We start from the raw sequence: 16,809 nt of genomic DNA on the forward strand, positions 1-16,809 counted from the left end.
GGGTGTCGCCTCTATTGAGTCAACTAATACGAAATGACAGGATATTACATCATCAAACGACATTAAAATGAGCAATTTCTTCTAAGAGATAAGGTAGTCAGATATGAATGACACGCGACATGTTTAATTGCTACGTTTAGTGAAAAAAAATGAACATCAATTCCAAAAAAAAACCAACTGTGGTTGTATATACAAAGACAAAATACAACATCAGTCAATATGAGTAAATGCAGTCTTTCGTGTACTTGTAGTGGCTTTGAAAATCAATACAGACTAAAATGTACGCAATTGCGTGAGGACGGACAGCTATCGCTTCTTTTTGCTTTCCTTCTTGGATTTCGGTCTAATTTGGGGCGCCACTCCTTTGGGTTTCTTGGGGTTATCCGCCGCCTTCCCGTTGGTCGACTCGGTCTCCTCCTGCGTGCACACAAAACAAATATTTTACGCCGGGGGGGTCTTGGGTCAGAAATACAAGTTCATTTTACAGTGATGCCTTGAGTTAGGACTTTGTCTTATCTTGAAGAATGTAAAGAATTATTTTTTTGCGACGTGATAATTAAATGGGAGCCTGAATATTTACTTCTATAGTACTGCATTTTATGCTCTGTCTGCTTGTGTACGTTTTTTAAAGGTTTATAATGACTACGGGGCGGCACGGTGGATCAACTGGTAAAGCGTTGGCCTCACAGTTCTGACGACCCGGGTTCAATCCCGGCCCCGGCCTGTGTGGAGTTTGCATGTTCTCCCCGTGCCTGCGTGGGTTTTCTCCGGGCACTCCGGTTTCCTCCCACATCCCAAAAACATGCAACATTAATTGGACACGCTAAATTCCCCCTAAGTGTGATTTTGAGAGCGACTGTTTGTCTCGATGTGCCCTGCGATAGGCTGGCGACCAGTTCAGGGTGTACCCTGCCTCCTGCCCGTTGACAGCTGAGATAGGCTCCAGCACTCCTCGTGACCCTCGTGAGGATAAGCGGCAAATAATAAAACGGATGGATAATTAGTACGTCGATCCTAGTTCCATTATCTACGCCGTCGATAATGCTTGATATTCTAGATTCTACGGCAATGTACTTTAGCATTAAGCTGTAGGACTTTAATAGGACAAAGTAAATGTGTTTTGGCTGAATATACAACGCGTGCTTCTGTTTTATGTTTGTGTAATATTCAGTCAACTTGAAGCCAGTTCTTGGCCTCTTTTTGGCGACATCGGTATTTCGTAAACTGCTGCTTGTTGTTAAGTTTGCTGCGACCATTGCTAGCTCTCGTGACAGTCGGAACTTAAACAGGTCGGGTCACCCGTACGTCGAGGTACCACTGTGTTACGATTCCAGTGGTTCCGCAAAATTTTAAAACCCCCCATGGCTATAAAAGGTTTAATAACTTCATCAAATCTCGCAAGACTTCAGTACACGTCACTGGAGCATTTGCAAATAAGCAATAGCATCCAAAAAGAAACCGTAGAACAGAACAGAATTTTCACAATATATTTTGTATGAATATATACTACAGTGTGGCAGAATACTTACAAAAAAAGTTCAGTGTGAACATTAATTGTTAGGGCAACTTGCTAACTAGGTACTGTTTATGTGCCATCAGCTGTACTGCGCTAAAAAAATAGCAAAAGTGACCCATCATAAAAAAAAAAGACTGCAGATGGAGGTGGCATTCAAAATCCAAATGAATTGATGAGCACAGGTGATAAAACCAAGTTATCACCTTCTCGTGCCCTTTGGAGGTGGGCACAATGATTGCCAGGATGCAAATGAGCTGGAAAATGGCACCAAGGAAGAGGCCATAGCGCAGGAGGCCCTCGAGAAAAGTTGGCTCGGGAACTTCTGGTGGAGAGAGATCCATATCTGCAGACATTTTTGCTACCTTCAGAAACCTGAGGAAAACACAGGGAATGACGTCAATGGTCCATACACACGAGAAACCGTAAAGTACAGCTTTGTGTAGCGGTCATGTTTGTAAAAAGTGCTTTCACATTCAATTATGTCCGTGTGCTGAGACGTGAACCTTTCTGCGCTAGTTTACGACGCTGCCGACAGTCCCCTGAACGTAGCCAAGCGCCAAGGGGCTGCGTTATTAAACCACTGGTCTAAAGAAAAAGACTGGATGGCTCATTGGCCACCAAAACTGAAGTGGCCATCCGCCATCTTGATACTCCCAAAACAACCTGTGCAACAATGGCGTTAATCTGCAGTTTCGTGGCTGTGAGAAAACATTTCACTGGTAAGTTGGAAAAATTTACTTTGACACTGTTAAAGTTTGTTTGTAAATGGTTTTTTTTCTCATGATCTTAATTCACTTGAACAAAGTTTTGTTTACGGTTGTTGTTGTTCACTGTTCACTCTCTGCTTCACTTTTATAGGTGAAAAAGTGATGCAAATATTTTCCCAAATTTCATCAGTGGATAAGCAAGAAAACATTTTTTTGTGAAATTTTTGATAAATTTCATAATACAGAACTCAGCAAATTGAATTTGATTTTCAAATGCAAGGAAGTAAGTTTCAATTTTCTGTCTAAAATAAGACGTCGCAGAGACAACAAATGAACAATGCGTTGATCATGTATTTTCCCATTGCGACTCCTTATTTCCAAAAATATATCTAACCGATTGACTCAAAATGTGTTTTTACGACAAAAAAATGCTATGTTTTTTTTCCGTGTTATTATTTTAGTGTTTCACAGCGTATTTTGAGAAAAGTTAACATGTCACGGAAATCGGGCCCTAGGTAATATGGTAGTTATGGTGCTATAAGACTTTCCTATGCACTTAGCCTTTTTTGGTTTACCAAGTCGAATTAAACATCCTTCATGTTACCAGAACTGAAAAAATGTCAAGATCACACGACCAGATTTAATTCTACATGCCAAACGTAGAAAAAAAAACAAAACACCATAATGCAATTTGTAATCCATGTCCTCCACATGTTTTGGGAGTACCAAGATGGCGGCCAACCGGCTCCACCCAATCTACAAACCGCTCGACGTGTATGCGCTAATTAGACTTTTTTTTTTTTTAAACATAATTATATTGAACAAGTGACACGGCACTATGAGACGTTAAATCCTACAAGGAAAACTCACTCAATCTGACAGTAGTGTTGCATTTGAGCAATTCGTGGATAAAGGCGCATGCTCGTAACCTAAACATTGAAATTACATTTAATGAAGTGTTTACAGCACAATATTAGCACATTATCGACACTATATGTCAACATGCACATTCGTGTGCTAAAATATTGGCATATCTAAGATAATTAGGACATTATCGACACAATATGTCAACATGCACCTTCGTGTGCTAAAATATTGGCAAATCCAGGATAGTTTACGACGCCGTTTACAGTTCCTGAACGTAGCAAAACATTGAGAGGCTGCGTTTACGAGCCTTAAACGTCACGATGTGACGCTACGGATCACCAGTACAAACTTACCAGTTCGGTGAATATCGTTCTTTTTCAAAATAGTTCGTGGATGCAAACTTTTGATAGTTAAAACTCGTGAAACAATGGACCACAAATGAAAATAAAATAATCCCTATCGCGGTAGTGACGTAGGTCTTCACAACGCACTTCCGGATCGTGGTAGCTGCCGGGCGACGCGGACTTTGCAAATGTCGTCCTCTAACGGTGGGTGATGAGCATGGAATTGTGTGTGTTTCGTTATTAGAAGTTAAATGAGGGCCAGGACAGCTTGTTGGATTTTTGAGAAACAAACTCCTCCAACGTGATAAATTGTTGGTTTCACTAGGTTAAGGTTAACCGACTAGCATGATTGCCCAAGGTATTTTTAACTCTTACAATATCTTTTTAAAAAGTTTCATTTTTGTTCTCGTCTGTAGATTCTCAGTCATCTAGTTGATCTATTTCACAAAGGTTGAATCAACCCCACTAGAATCTTTGTGTTTAATTTTCTTTTTAAAAAACAAATATCACTCAGGTGTCTGTTAAGCTAACTATGTTGTGCAAGCTTGACACAGCTTATTAATAATGTATTTGTCCATTCTGTACAAACAACTTTATTTATTTACACATCACATAGGTCAACATTAAAAAAAAAAAGGTGGTATTGGTGGGGGTCGAGGAGATTTATCAGAGTAGCCATGGGTGCCACTGCATTTGGTCCAAGGTGCAACGTTGAGTCGGCTCTAAACTCAAGCACATCCATAATAAATCCCCACAATCTGGCAACGACAGAGCAAAATTATGTTTAGGGTACAGCAGGGATGCATAAATTGTGGTACATGAGCTGCCTATATTGGTATGTGGACGACTGAATGTTCAAAATTTGCATTGTTACAATGACAAGAGCTTGGAAATGTATTTAAGTGTAGCATCAATGTTTCAAACTAGTATCATGTTACAGCAACTTACAATAATATTGCATATACAGTATGTTTTAGGAATAAAGCCCGCGTAACTGCATTTTATTGTTAGCCATTTGCTTTGGGCGCTAATCATTTTTGTTAGTTGTGTGTAGTGTAGAAGGTTTGAAAACCACTGGGCTACATGGCCTGTCGGTATACTTTCACGGCAACAGAAAGTATTCAGAATATCTCACCTTCAGACAGATCCCTATTGAGTTGAAGCCCCTTGGATAGGAACACGCACGTGTCAAATCGTTGCGTTCCATCCAGCAGCTCAAAAAGTAGCGCACCCAAATGCCACACTGTGGTGGGACCGGCGCAATACGGACGGTTATGCTTATACTCTGGAGGAGCGTAATTTAGGGTTCCTTCAACGGAATGGAGGGAGAACAACAGTGACACTTGCAATTGCCACACATCATCAGTGTCGAAACTCGGTGTCTTACCAAAATAGTCGCGGTACGGTTCCATGCTGACTAAACAGCTACAGCCAAAGTCGATGACCCGCACTCGGGTGACACCGGGCGAGGCCTCTAGCAGAATGTTTTCCTGCTTTAGATCTCGATGGAAGATGTTGGCAGCGTGCATTTTGATGGCAGCGTCAACCAGCTGTCTCATGATGTACTGAGGAACAGACAAGTTGGACAGGAGTGTGGACGAATTGCGGACAGCTCAAGGTTATGAATGAGTGTCGAACGTGACACGTGCAATTTCCATGAACAATTGCGACTTCCATTACAGCTCAGATACTTTCTCCGTTATGCTTTTGATCCATGAGTGAATATCAAAAATACTGCAGGACAAGCTGTCTTTAAAATTAAATCCTACAATTAATTTTGGTGGCATTTAAGGTAGTTAGCTGGCTACTTGGTGCTAGGCACATTGTATGGTTCCTACTGTACTGTACGGCCATAAGCCAGAGACTTGACGCTGAACGCCTCGGAAAAGAAATCTTGCAGTCACATACAAGTTTATACACATCCATTATCTGAGCCGCTTATCCTCACAAGCGTCGCGGGAGTGCTGGAGGCTACCGTAGCTATCTTTGGGCTGGAGTTGGTGTACACCCTGAATTGGTTACCAGCCAATTGCAGGGCACAAATAAACAAAGAACCATTCACACTGATAATCAGACCAAGAGAGAGTCAACAGTCGCACTCATTCACACCGAGGGGCAATTCAGAGTCTCCAATGAATGCATGTTTTTGGGATATGGGAGGAAACCGGAGTGGCCAGAGAAAACCCACGCAGGCATGGCGAGAACATGCAAACTCCGCACAACCCTGGTCCTCAGAACTGTGAGGCAGACGCTCTAACTAGTCTTACACCGTTCCACCGTTTATACATATTTATTTGGTAAATGACCAACACCTCTGACTGCAATATACGTTGCCTATTTGAAAGACCCAAAATCAAGTCGTTTCCCATGCTAACTTAACCACTTGTGAACCCTGAATCGAGTATATGTTTCATGCATCTCGTATTACCTTCGCCTCATCCTCCTCGAGGAGACCAAGCGTCCGCCGAGTCAAGTACGTAGACAAAGCCACAGAGTGGACCGGCCTCTCCATAACCAGAACGACCTCTTTCTCCAGATCGTATATGTTCAGCAGGGATACGACTGCAGATTTTCCATCAGAGTTCTTAATACTGGATGCCTGCAGCATGAAGATGGCCTCCAAGGGGACCTTCTGCACCTTTCCATCTATGCTCTGTGAAATAGTGAGCACATTTAGACAACGGAAAATGAAAAATGGGGTCTGTGCCTCCACTCACCAATGGGACATTTTTTACTTTTGCTTTGGGGATGTATTTGATGGCCACCTGCAGGATACATTTGGTTAGCATCGGAAACAATCACATAGTGCCTTCTTATCGTGTACATGACCTACTTACTGGATTATAGTCCATTTTCCTGTGACCTGCATAGACCGATCCAAATCCCCCTTCTCCAATTTTAGCAAACTTCTCGTATCTCTTCTCAAATGTGGCTGCACACAAACAGATCAGCGCGTACTGAGCCGAATCAGAACGCAACTGGGTCACTCGGTGGAAATGTGACTTTTTCACACTATTAGCTTACTTCTGCTCGTTGAACTTGAGAGTATTGTTCTCATTTGCTCTAAGAAAGACCTCTTTGCTTTCAGGACAGACACCTTCTCGGCTGGCAGAGCCTTCTCATGCACACAGTTTGCTTGCTCTTCTAAACCTCCTCTAGGTGGCGCTGCTCTCCCAGACACCTTAGTAGATTTGATCCTCTGCTTGCTTATGAGGGTCTCTGGCTTTGTGACACAGTCTCTCTTTTTACTCTGTGTAGTTTTCGACCTTATTAAAGTGTCTGTTTTTGTGCTGTCTTTACGTTTTGTTGTGTTGACAGAGCCTTGAGTTGGTTTGCCTTTCTGTTCCTTTTTGAAAGTTGTGGCAGATTGCCCGTTTCTTCCTTTAGCCAGAAGATTCTTCTCAATCGCGACAGTATCCTCAACCCGCTGCTTCTTTCTCGAGGCATCTTGTCTTATATCAACATTCTTCCGCTTGGTTGCCTTTGTCCTGGCCGTCTTCTTAGGGCGGAGGTGGTCTCGTCTCTTGCTGGGCAATTCTTTAGCCAGCGCAGCCTTAACTGGTAACCTTTTGACTTTGTCTCTTTGCTGACTTTTGGTCTTTTGTTTTGCACCAGATTTCACTTTGATCCGTTTTTGCGGCACAGTCTTAACAAGCTTTTTTGTGACTTTGCTCTTCTGCTTTCTTGTGTGAAGCTCTGATTTTGTACCAGACTTTTCCTTGATTCTTTTAACTTGCACGGGCTTCACAGATGTCTTTTTGGCTTTGACTCTATGCTTACTTGTGAGAGTCTTTTGTTCTGGGCCAGACACTAACCTGGACCTCTGCTTCCTTCTGAGGGACTCACGTTTTGTGCAAGACTTTGCGATGGTCACTCCAGCCGTCGTAGTCTTCCCCGGTAACGTACTTCTGGCTTTCTGTGTCCTTTTGACGCTACTTCTTTTTGTGTTAGCCTTTTGTTGGCTCACTTTGGCCGGCACAAATGTCACGGTGTCTTTAGCTTTCTGTTTCTCAGGCTTTGTGTCAGCCTTCCTTTTGGTCCCTTGAGCAGGTAAAACTTCAAGTGTCATCTCTGTTAATTCACTCACCTTTGGGATCATGGCACATGCGTCAAGACCTATTGTGACATTTTTGCCATGTCTAAGTCTCCCCTCAAATTTCCTTCGCACAAACACATTTTCTTGGTTCTCTGGAACTGATAGAAACAACAAAATAAACATGTACATTGATTTTTTTTTTTTTTTTTTTTTAAGTCCTTCACCACAGGTCCATTTCTCATGCAAACACAAGACATGTTCAGGCGGGAATTTGATAACCCCACTGAGTCAAACCCAATTTGCTTTCAATATTGCTTCAGTCGTTTTTAATTCACAGAAAAGTTTGTCACTCTTACCTTGAAAAACAACTAAAAGCTATACTACTTTTATTAAACATCTTTTTTTTAATTATAGAACTTTAAAGCAACCTGCCAATTTTCTTCGAGGAATATACGCACCAAAACAGTCTTCACAGGACGGGAAATCAAAAATGCCAAACTCGTCCATGCTGTTTCATGCGCAAGGGAAAACGATTCTCAGCCACAACTACATGTTTATACATATATCTATATACACGTTATACAGTATGTACTACATGTGGTCACATTTTGATTATGAGGACAAGGTTTGAACACTTCCTCCTTTATACATACACACACACTTAAGCACAATCACATGAAAGGTGCTACTTGTAAAAGCCGACATAAAAATCACGGATGACAACATAAAGAATACAGTGTAAAAGCTGACGATGTAGGTGACGAGCGGGATTTAATTTTTCCTGATTATTTCGTGATTGTGAGTTGTTGTTGTTGCTCCTCTTAAAGTCTTGGATGCTGCAGGACTCCAGCGTCACTGTGGTGGTCTCTCAAGTCTCTTCGTATGATGTCATTCACTGCGAACAGGAATGAGTAATTTTAGCATTCAAAATTTACCAAAGCAGGGTTAGGTTTGGGTCAGGGTTACTTTATTTTATTTTCTCCCATCCACTAGATGCTAATGTGTCATTTCTTTGTTTGCAGCATTTCTTTGATTGCTAAAGTACATTTGAGCTCAGATGATTTGAGAACAAAATAAGTACAGCATGAAATACTGTTGGGTGTTGGTAGACTTTGCACTTCTTTGTCACACACTCCTGCTTTGTTCGGCACCGGTTTGGCTGCTTTTATTTGCATATAGACTTCCCTTTACTGCGCCCGCAGGGAAGATGAATTTTTTTTGCATCCACGTACAAGAAGATCAGGCTGCAGGACTTGCAACGCTTGTAATGGTGTTGCTTTCTCCGTTCGGGCCAGAGAGTATTCATAACACCTCTGCAAATGCGAGCTTACATGAGTAAAAGTGAAAATAGCTGACGGGAAAATGAAGAGTGCAGGTCTCGAAGAAAACCACAATTCAGTATTTGCAAGTGAGCACTTGCAGTGCGCTTGCTTGCTTTTGCAGACCGGACCACAAAAATCAGAAGGCCTTAGGCTTTTGGAGTTCGCTTTAGGTATTTGGCTTTACCTGGCTTTTATAACCACACAGACGACGTAAGACCTACATAGTTATTGTCATCTAGTATAAACATCAATTACTTTGTTTTAATTGGAATGATTTCCATACCATACAATGAACTTACATAACTACAAACATTGATTTGTACATGCCTTCAGGCACACTTGAGATATAAAGTTTAGGTGACTGCAGTACCGTAATTGATTGGATCTTAGGTGGTTTCTGGTGAGTTCCCTTTTGCAAATTTGATGTGAAAAATGGATTGACTCACCGTCCTCTAAGTTGACGCAGGTGAGGTCCTCCTGTTTGATTGTAACTCTCTCCTGAGTCCGAGCCGCTTTGTCTGCTCCGTTTGAGCCCGTCTGGGTTAAAGACTTATCACAAATGTCACCTTGGACAAATATGGAAGGTGGTGACTTTCCTAGAGACGGCGCATTTTGCACAGAATTTTGATGTCGTGTTGATGAATAGGCCTGGAACGTTTGTCTGACCCGAGGGCCTGGACTCAGTTTGTCGATCGCTGTTTTGACATCAGAACCTTGAGCGAGATGGAGTGAACTGTGGATGTTGGCAGGGTTTGATGCTTTCAGAATTGCACCATGGACGGTGGCGGCATAGCTGTGATAATAAAGCTGGTTTGCAGGGTGGTAAAAGTCTCCGTTGTTGATTAGATTGCCCGCCCGTGACTGGTAAATGACTGGTTGGTAATCCAATGGATGTGACGCCAGCCCACCGAATGGGTGAAGATTGCTCCCTTGCTCCAACCGATGCAATAGCGTCTTCACTCTCGCGTCCGGCCGAAGCTGAGTGTCGGAATAATCGCAGACATTCAGCTGCCAGTCGTCCAGTGGCTCTGTTTTAATGGCTGGGATGCAAAAGGAAAGGTGGGAAGTGGAAGAGATGTTACAGGCCCCACCATAGTCTTGACAAATTATACATTGACCCGTTTATTATTTTTCACTCCATTCAATGCTGAGAAAAATACCCATCAGGGGGGTGTAGATGAAGTGCTGCAGTTCGCTGCGCTTCTTCTTCCCGTTGATGACGTTGAAGTTGACTTTGACTGGATGACAAATGTTCTGATCTCGATATGGAGGGACCGCAACCAGCAACATATTCTGGAAGTCACAGTGAAAACAGTAGCTGTCGAAACGGTGATGCTCAGAAATGATGGGAACGTGTCTTGGAACTGAAATCCATTGGAAAATCAGGACGGCCACTGTTGTGCGACTCCGAGCGAACTCACAGATTGGCTTTTTTCTCGGTCCGCAGTGGCCTCTACCTCCCAGATTTGTTGGCCGTCTGAAAGTAGTGCACATACTTTTTTTGAGAAAAGGAAGTATGCAAATTTAAAGGGGAAATCCAGTGGTTTGCATGAACAATGTATCCAATACGTCATGTAATATTTACTCTATTTTGACAATGCAATGTTAAACCCTCTCTCATTTAATACTGTTTTGAGAAGATTTTTATTGACAATTACGAATTTTCACAGGCGCTGCCAGTCACGTGTCCTACGTGGGCGGATGTGACGTGTTACGTGCCGTTCCAAACGCGCGATTACATGGGACACGATTTATGCCCAATGCTGATTTCTCTGATTTATCGTCATCTGATGAAGAAATAGCAGTATCGGTTGATCAGGAAGACGGAGGAATACTTCCATTCAGATTGGACCCTGTGGCTATAAATGTTGAATATTGGGATGGTTCTTCGGGCAGAATGATGCGGAGTCTGACTACTCGGAGGACTATGCGCGTCATGAGTTTGTTAACAAAGGCCCCCGGAGCTCCGCGCTGGCACCCCCGGATGGTTCTTTGGATGGGGCTGATGCAGGAGTCTGATGAGCGAGCTCTGGCGGCGGGCCGCGAGCTTAGCTTCGGCGTCTGGGGATGCCACCTCCCCGGCCACCGCAGCTCGGCTAAGGGCCTCCCCGGACGCCGAAGCTCGCCTAACGGCCTCCCCAGACGCCAAAGCTCGGCTCGCGGCCCGCCGCCGGAGCTCGGTCGTCAGTCTCCGCGTCATTCCCGTACAAAGAAGTATCCACGGCTTGCCGGCCCGGAGCTCCGAAGTCCTTTGTTTACGCACTTATGTCGCGCGTAGGCCTCCGAGTAGTCAGACTCCGCGTCATTCCACCTGAAGAACCATCCCGATATTCAACATTATTTACAGCCACAGGTTCAAATCTGTATGGAAGTATTCCTCCATCTTCCCGATCAACCGATACTGCTATTTCTTCATTAGATGAGGATAAATACAAGAAATCTGCGCTGGGCATAAACGGTATCCCATCTAATTAAGCGTTTGGAACAGCACGTTAAACGTCACATGTGGCCACGTAGGTCATGTGACTCGCGAAAATGGCAGCACCCCTGAAAATTTGTAACTGTCAATAAAAAATTTCTCAAAACAATTGTCAAAACAGAGTACATATCGCATGATCGACTGGATACATTGTCAGTGCAAACCACTGGATTTCCCCTTTAAACAATGAAACCTAATTTCTGTTTGTTGTTTTGCTGATTTGTTCAACTCCCCCACTTGCTTACTCCTCTGCTCTTGCTTTTTTTTTATTTTTTTAATCCAAGTTAACTCTTTCTAACCACATCCTGTGACTGAAACCCACACAACCTTAAAGCTGTTCATCAACAGTTGGATCATTCTCATAAAACCAGTCTGTTGTACAGACGCAGGCGAGTTGGATTAAAAAAAAAAAGTCCACGTAAAAATATAAACTCGTCATCAATTTTTTAGTACAAGATGTGCATCAAAAATTCATGTTATTTCCTGTCAGTGTAAAGGCATTCATTCCCCTGTGACCTGTGATTTCACTTTGGTTATAGGAAGAGGACGTGTAAGATGGTTTACCCAGGTGACATGCATTTTTTTGTTTTGAGGGCAATGCAAGGCGCTACTTCTTTTTTTAGATGCGCCACTGAATAGTCAAAAATAAATGTGGTCATGAGCTTCATAGGTTTCCATCGTGTAGAATTGAACAAGTCTCGTTTGATAGTTTAACACGTTTGTGGTGTTTATGCTCGGTAAAATTGCAAGGTACTTTGTTTTTAAGTCTTTCCTGTACGACCTAGTGATTGAGAGCAAATTCATTATGCCTGACCTTGTGTCCTCTCTGAGAAAATCACTCTGGAGTCATATGTGAAGTTGTGCCCAGTCAGGAGCATTTGTTGTCCACCAAGTATGGAACATCGGTCCAGGCTCTGCGACTTGACCACAGGGATCTCCAGAGCGGAATGCTGAGCTGAACAAACACAATAACATATATGTTTTTGTAACAAAATATTTACAGCAACACTTATACAGCCATAGCTGTGTTTTTAGTGTTTGGTAAAGGCAGTTGTTGGTATGCGAAGGTACCGACATGGGACATTTTGGGCTTACAGGCGTGCAATGAACTAGGTTGTAAACTGGCGCCAGACAAAATCGGCACAAATCACACAAAGAATCAGTAATGTGATTTAATAATGGGACATTTCTTCAAACATTAGTGGTTTATTTACTCAATGGGACTAGGATTTTATTTGAAATAAGGCCTGTATTTCAGAAGAGGCGCAGTCGCGATAGGAAACATCCCACTTCCTATGGTAATTAGCTACACACCAGTGGTGGAAATGCTAACCAAATCAGGGTGTACCATATTGAACTAAATTGACTTGATGAGAGTAAAGGTCATGACAGCGAGCTCATCTTATCTCCTGAAGGAAAAAAAGGCATTTTGAGACTTGGTACTACACGAGCAGGGGCCAGTAAATGCGTGTACTGGATGGGATCTATTTTCAGAAGATGCAACAGTCTGAAGAATGTTAAATATTATATGACATTTAACTGTATGCTTACAGCATTCAATAGGATGCGAGGCCACTTGAAGCGACACCAGATGGCCTCCGGGTTGTGGAACGTGAACGCGGAACACCAAGCGCACGCGGGTGTTCTTGCGTCCCACGTCAGTCTCGCCGTTCCTCAGCTCAATGTCGGCATTTCTCCGCTTCAAGATCCCGACGCAGTCGATCCTAAGAAATGACACGGGAGTTTGATGCCGGTTGAAACTAACCGTGAGAAAAATTGGTTGAAACATTCAGGATATGGATTGGAGAAAATTATGTTATGCTTTCTGATGTTGAGCTATAAGGAAAAAGAAATTGCTCAACTTTTTTTAATGTTACGAACAGCAGACGAAACACTGCATAGAAATTATGTAGTGGACCGGACGCTATCCAATTGCTTCAAAGGGACCGCAATTATGAGCCTTTTAAAATATTATTTTCTTCAATTTGTTTCTTTTTGTCAAAGCATTTACAGCTGCGGTTTTGAAAGACCCAGGGGCCTCTACGTCTTTCACGACGAGCATACCGGCAAACAGGAAGTCTGCATGCATGTGATGTTTCTATCAGCAACAACATGAATGTTTTAGGTGGCAGAAACAGTCATCAGTCATTCAGACACAACAGCCTCAAAGACATTTAGAAACCTAGTGTTGAGTTTCTGGGAACTATTACTTTTGACTTCGGATACTCACACCACTCTCATATTGTTCTTTGGCTCGAGAGGGATTTCCAACACTTTGGTCCCATTGACCATCCTCTCAGAACTCGGCGTAGTCACGGTCTTCCCGGTGATTCGGTGGGCCTGGTAGAAGGCGTGCGGTTTCAGCAGCCTCTCGTCGGCCGTCCCGATGAAGACCTGCAGGACCAGCGGGGCCGTGCCTCGATAGCCGTGGAGCTGGCGGGTGCAACGAAAAGCAGCTCAACTGCGCGCTTGAAAAGTGGCTCAGTTAATCACCAAAGCATTAATGTGCGTAACTGAAGAGAACAACTTCACACCAGTAAACCCTTCCCTGTGGGGAGGGTTTTTCACAAGCAAATTGCTTTGCGTTAAGTCTGGAAAAACACCAGCAACAGATCATTAATTTCTTTGCCAGGTGAGTCAATAAAGATGACCAATTAGGCGATATTTGCATTTTATGTGAACATACCCCGCTAGTGTGTTTATGGCCACCTTCAACAGGCCATGTCATGATCATGGACTGTGTGAAACTACTGATCGTTTTAATTTGCATGGTGTCTGTCTTAAATGGACGTAATGTCTCGCACGAAAGGCTATTCTGTGTGCATATTCTCACTTCTGCTTATTTCTGATAAACAGAAGAAGAAGTGAAGTTTCTTTTCCTTCTAGTTGCTTGATGTCTAAGGGGCAAAACGTCGCAAAGATGTTGGATGGATCAAGCCAAGTACCTGGACTTCGGGATGCCCGCCGTTTGATGTCTTGACCGCTCCACGGCTGCCCTCGGTCTCGTAGTGAGCCCTGTGGTGAGACCTTGGCTGGGTCTTGATCATCAACTCGTACTGACTGGACTGACTGGGCAATGGCCACTCTAAAGATGGTAGTGGTGCTAAGGAAAGACCTCTTCAGGAAAAAAAGAGTGATAAGAGGAGAAATACTTCATATTCTTTAAATTTGAGATAGAAAAGCAACACACCCTAATGCTCCAACATGGTTTGGATCCGGAGGCCACAAAGTTGGGAGTACACAGAAGCTGCCGGAGATTACTTCAGATCCTAATCTGCTGACCCTCTCCAACTCATGACCCTCTCTGTACATGCAATCTGGATTTGGGATCGGCCCATGTGCACCTTGCACTGCTTCTTGAGATAACTTGAGGATGCTGACCTTGTCCTCTGGGACCAGCTCAGAGGCCTGAGCTTGGGTCTGGGGCTGGCCATGTGCCTGGTTCTGGTGGATTGGGTAGAAGCCCAACAGGTTGTAGGGCAACGGGATTGGGCTCGGACTCCGGGAGCGTTGTTTGATAGGAGAGGCCCCTGGACAAGAGAGGTCCAGATCGCGGGTGCGCTTGCCTTGTGGCGACACAGAACGGCAGCGCCGGGGCTCAAGTGGTGAAGGGGTGTCTTGGTGCTGAGACAGAAGGAAGAGCTCATCGGTGACACTAGCACCTGGAGATGAGTGGGTGGAAGATGTTTGGATACCTTGAAGAAAGGGGCAGAGATCTAGGGTGGACAACTCTGTGGCACATGCGCCTCTTCTTGAAGGGGAGATGCACGGAGAGGCCGATGGAGAGCCTCCATCTGCAGGCCAGCCTGAGGAGGAGTTGCTACTAGCAGGGCTTGCACACTCCCGATAGGCTCCGAGGGCTTTGGAGCCAGGGCTCGGCTGTAAGGCCTGAGAAGTGATAGAATCCCCCGATGGAGTGATCTCAATCCTGGGGCTGGGAGCCGAGATGATCCCTGATGTTGTCCCCAGGTCCGTAGGGTCCAACACCGCCTCCGATGAGCTTTCTTCACCCGGGCAGTTAGAGGGGGTTTCCTTAATAAATGCGCCGTGATGGCTGACCTCCAGTCGGGTGGGCTGCTCGACATCATCTGTCGGATAACCAGTGAAACTTATTTTCATTTCAGATTTTATTATTGAATAACTTCAGATATTGTGTGTGTTACGAGTGATTTTCTCATCCATCTCATCTGATCTTCTGGGGAAATGGTCTCAGTCGAAAGTCATAAATGTAAGCCTGTTTAGTAATTATGATTTGCGTGGTCTGAGCAATATACACCGTGATTGTGACGTGAAGAGGAATGTGGGTCAATTACAAATCAATTTCAAGAGTGTTAACTAGTTGCGTGATTAGCATATAAAGCTAACTGTTAGACAAGTGCAAGAAGCCAAGATGTTAAAAATCAGGATCTGTGTACCCAGATCCAGCCACCTTAGATTTGTAGGGGCAACAATGCTACAATGACTGTTAACTACATTTCATTGAGAGAGCCATAACTGTTTATGAAAATTGAGAAGTGGTTTTTATTTCTGTGTATTTAGCCATCACGCAACTTCCTGGTTCATGGAGGATGATCAACAGACTGGTGGATCCATTATTATTCTGGGAGGTTGACGCTTCCAAATGATGTTATCAGACTCAACTGATGAAAGAAAATCCCTTCCTCCAGATTTGCCAGTCTCAAGAGATTGATTGAACTCAACCACTTCAACATTTTATTTATTTGATTGATTTACATAGTTTGTGTCCAACTAAGTGCTTACGTCTGTACTAAATTAGCAAATACATACGATCAATATGGTGAGCAATTCAGGGTGTAGTCCGCCTTTGGTCTGAACTCATTTGGGATACGTTCCGGCACTCCTGCGACACTTGTGAGGATTAGCGGCTTGGAAGACGGACATATGGATGTTTATTATATTATTATGTTCGTAGGTGAAATAGTTTCTTCCCTGATCTTAAAGTTATGGACACTAATAGAACACTCATCCACTCAGAAACGATTAAATATTAATTTTACTGTAGGTGCAAATCAGTATTTTTCTGCACGAGATTTGATGGATTCTCACCTGGGTTCTGGCCAGCTGGAAAATCCTCGCCAGGGCCGTAGTGGAAAAACAAGTCTGAGAATTCCCACTCTTCCTGGCTGATGTCAGACGCCATCTCTACCCTCTGATATGATTTTTGATAATTATTTCCAAACAATGCCAGTGAAAAGCTCTCAACGACGACGGGCGACAACGTGAGATGTGTGTTGTAGTTTTGAGGAGGCGCTCAACTCGAAAACCAAACTTCCTGTCACTGGTTAGGGCGTGTGTGTGTGTGTGTGTATCTGTATTTTTGTGTCTTATGTGCTGTGCGAGCATGTGCGAGTGTATGAGCGTATGCATTCCTAATTTTGACTGCTTTGAGTTCCACATTTAATGGATATATTTAGATATTTGAGAGGATTTTTTTCAATTATATTAACTTTTTTTTAAATGAAAAGGTTACAAAATACAATAGCGATAAACATGTGACCGCTAGAGGTCAGCATTTCA

General features: G+C 43.5%; 3 protein-coding genes across 6 annotated transcripts in view; 1 reads left to right on the top strand and 2 right to left on the bottom strand.

Moving 5' to 3' along the window:
- Positions 1-104: 104 nt before the first annotated feature.
- On the bottom strand, positions 105-3,594 carry manbal (mannosidase beta like). The gene is made up of 3 exons (XM_061833590.1): positions 3,444-3,594; positions 1,720-1,888; positions 105-417 (listed from the first exon to the last, which is right to left on the bottom strand). Exons 2-3 carry the CDS (start codon positions 1,867-1,869, stop codon positions 307-309), a joined length of 261 nt encoding a protein of 86 aa, XP_061689574.1. The 5' UTR covers positions 1,870-1,888; positions 3,444-3,594; the 3' UTR covers positions 105-306.
- A 457-nt stretch (positions 3,595-4,051) lies between these two features.
- LOC133507960 (nuclear factor of activated T-cells, cytoplasmic 2) lies at positions 4,052-16,535 on the bottom strand. 3 transcript variants are annotated; one of them, XM_061833581.1, is made up of 15 exons: positions 16,339-16,535; positions 14,462-15,359; positions 14,217-14,388; positions 13,502-13,704; positions 12,823-12,995; positions 12,086-12,226; positions 10,214-10,269; positions 9,953-10,085; positions 9,239-9,832; positions 7,929-8,365; positions 7,522-7,628; positions 6,272-6,366; positions 6,152-6,199; positions 5,863-6,087; positions 4,052-4,999 (listed from the first exon to the last, which is right to left on the bottom strand). In XM_061833581.1, the coding sequence occupies exons 1-10, from the start codon at positions 16,430-16,432 to the stop codon at positions 8,292-8,294; spliced, it is 2,538 nt and encodes an 845-aa protein (XP_061689565.1). In that variant the 5' UTR covers positions 16,433-16,535; the 3' UTR covers positions 4,052-4,999; positions 5,863-6,087; positions 6,152-6,199; positions 6,272-6,366; positions 7,522-7,628; positions 7,929-8,291. The 3 variants fall into 3 exon arrangements, with proteins under 3 accessions (XP_061689565.1, XP_061689567.1, XP_061689566.1); XM_061833583.1 differs by lacking the exons at positions 9,239-9,832; positions 9,953-10,085; positions 10,214-10,269; ... (4 more) ...; positions 14,462-15,359; positions 16,339-16,535 and having other exon boundaries at positions 4,061-4,192; positions 4,570-4,743; positions 4,822-4,999; positions 6,459-7,628; positions 7,929-8,280; XM_061833582.1 differs by lacking the exons at positions 9,239-9,832; positions 9,953-10,085; positions 10,214-10,269; ... (4 more) ...; positions 14,462-15,359; positions 16,339-16,535 and having other exon boundaries at positions 4,061-4,192; positions 4,570-4,999; positions 6,459-7,628; positions 7,929-8,280.
- The window catches only part of slc12a5a (solute carrier family 12 member 5a), a 201,388-nt gene continuing 191,807 nt past the window's right edge, over positions 7,229-16,809 (top strand). For both annotated transcript variants that reach the window (XM_061833577.1, XM_061833578.1), the window contains exon 1: positions 7,229-7,331. The gene's annotated coding sequence lies outside the window, so the exon portion shown is untranslated. The remainder of the gene's footprint in view (positions 7,332-16,809) is intronic.

The sequence above is a fragment of the Syngnathoides biaculeatus genome, chromosome 10 (assembly GCF_019802595.1).
Source record: "Syngnathoides biaculeatus isolate LvHL_M chromosome 10, ASM1980259v1, whole genome shotgun sequence".
In the NCBI taxonomy this organism is placed as follows: Eukaryota; Metazoa; Chordata; class Actinopteri; order Syngnathiformes; family Syngnathidae; genus Syngnathoides; species Syngnathoides biaculeatus.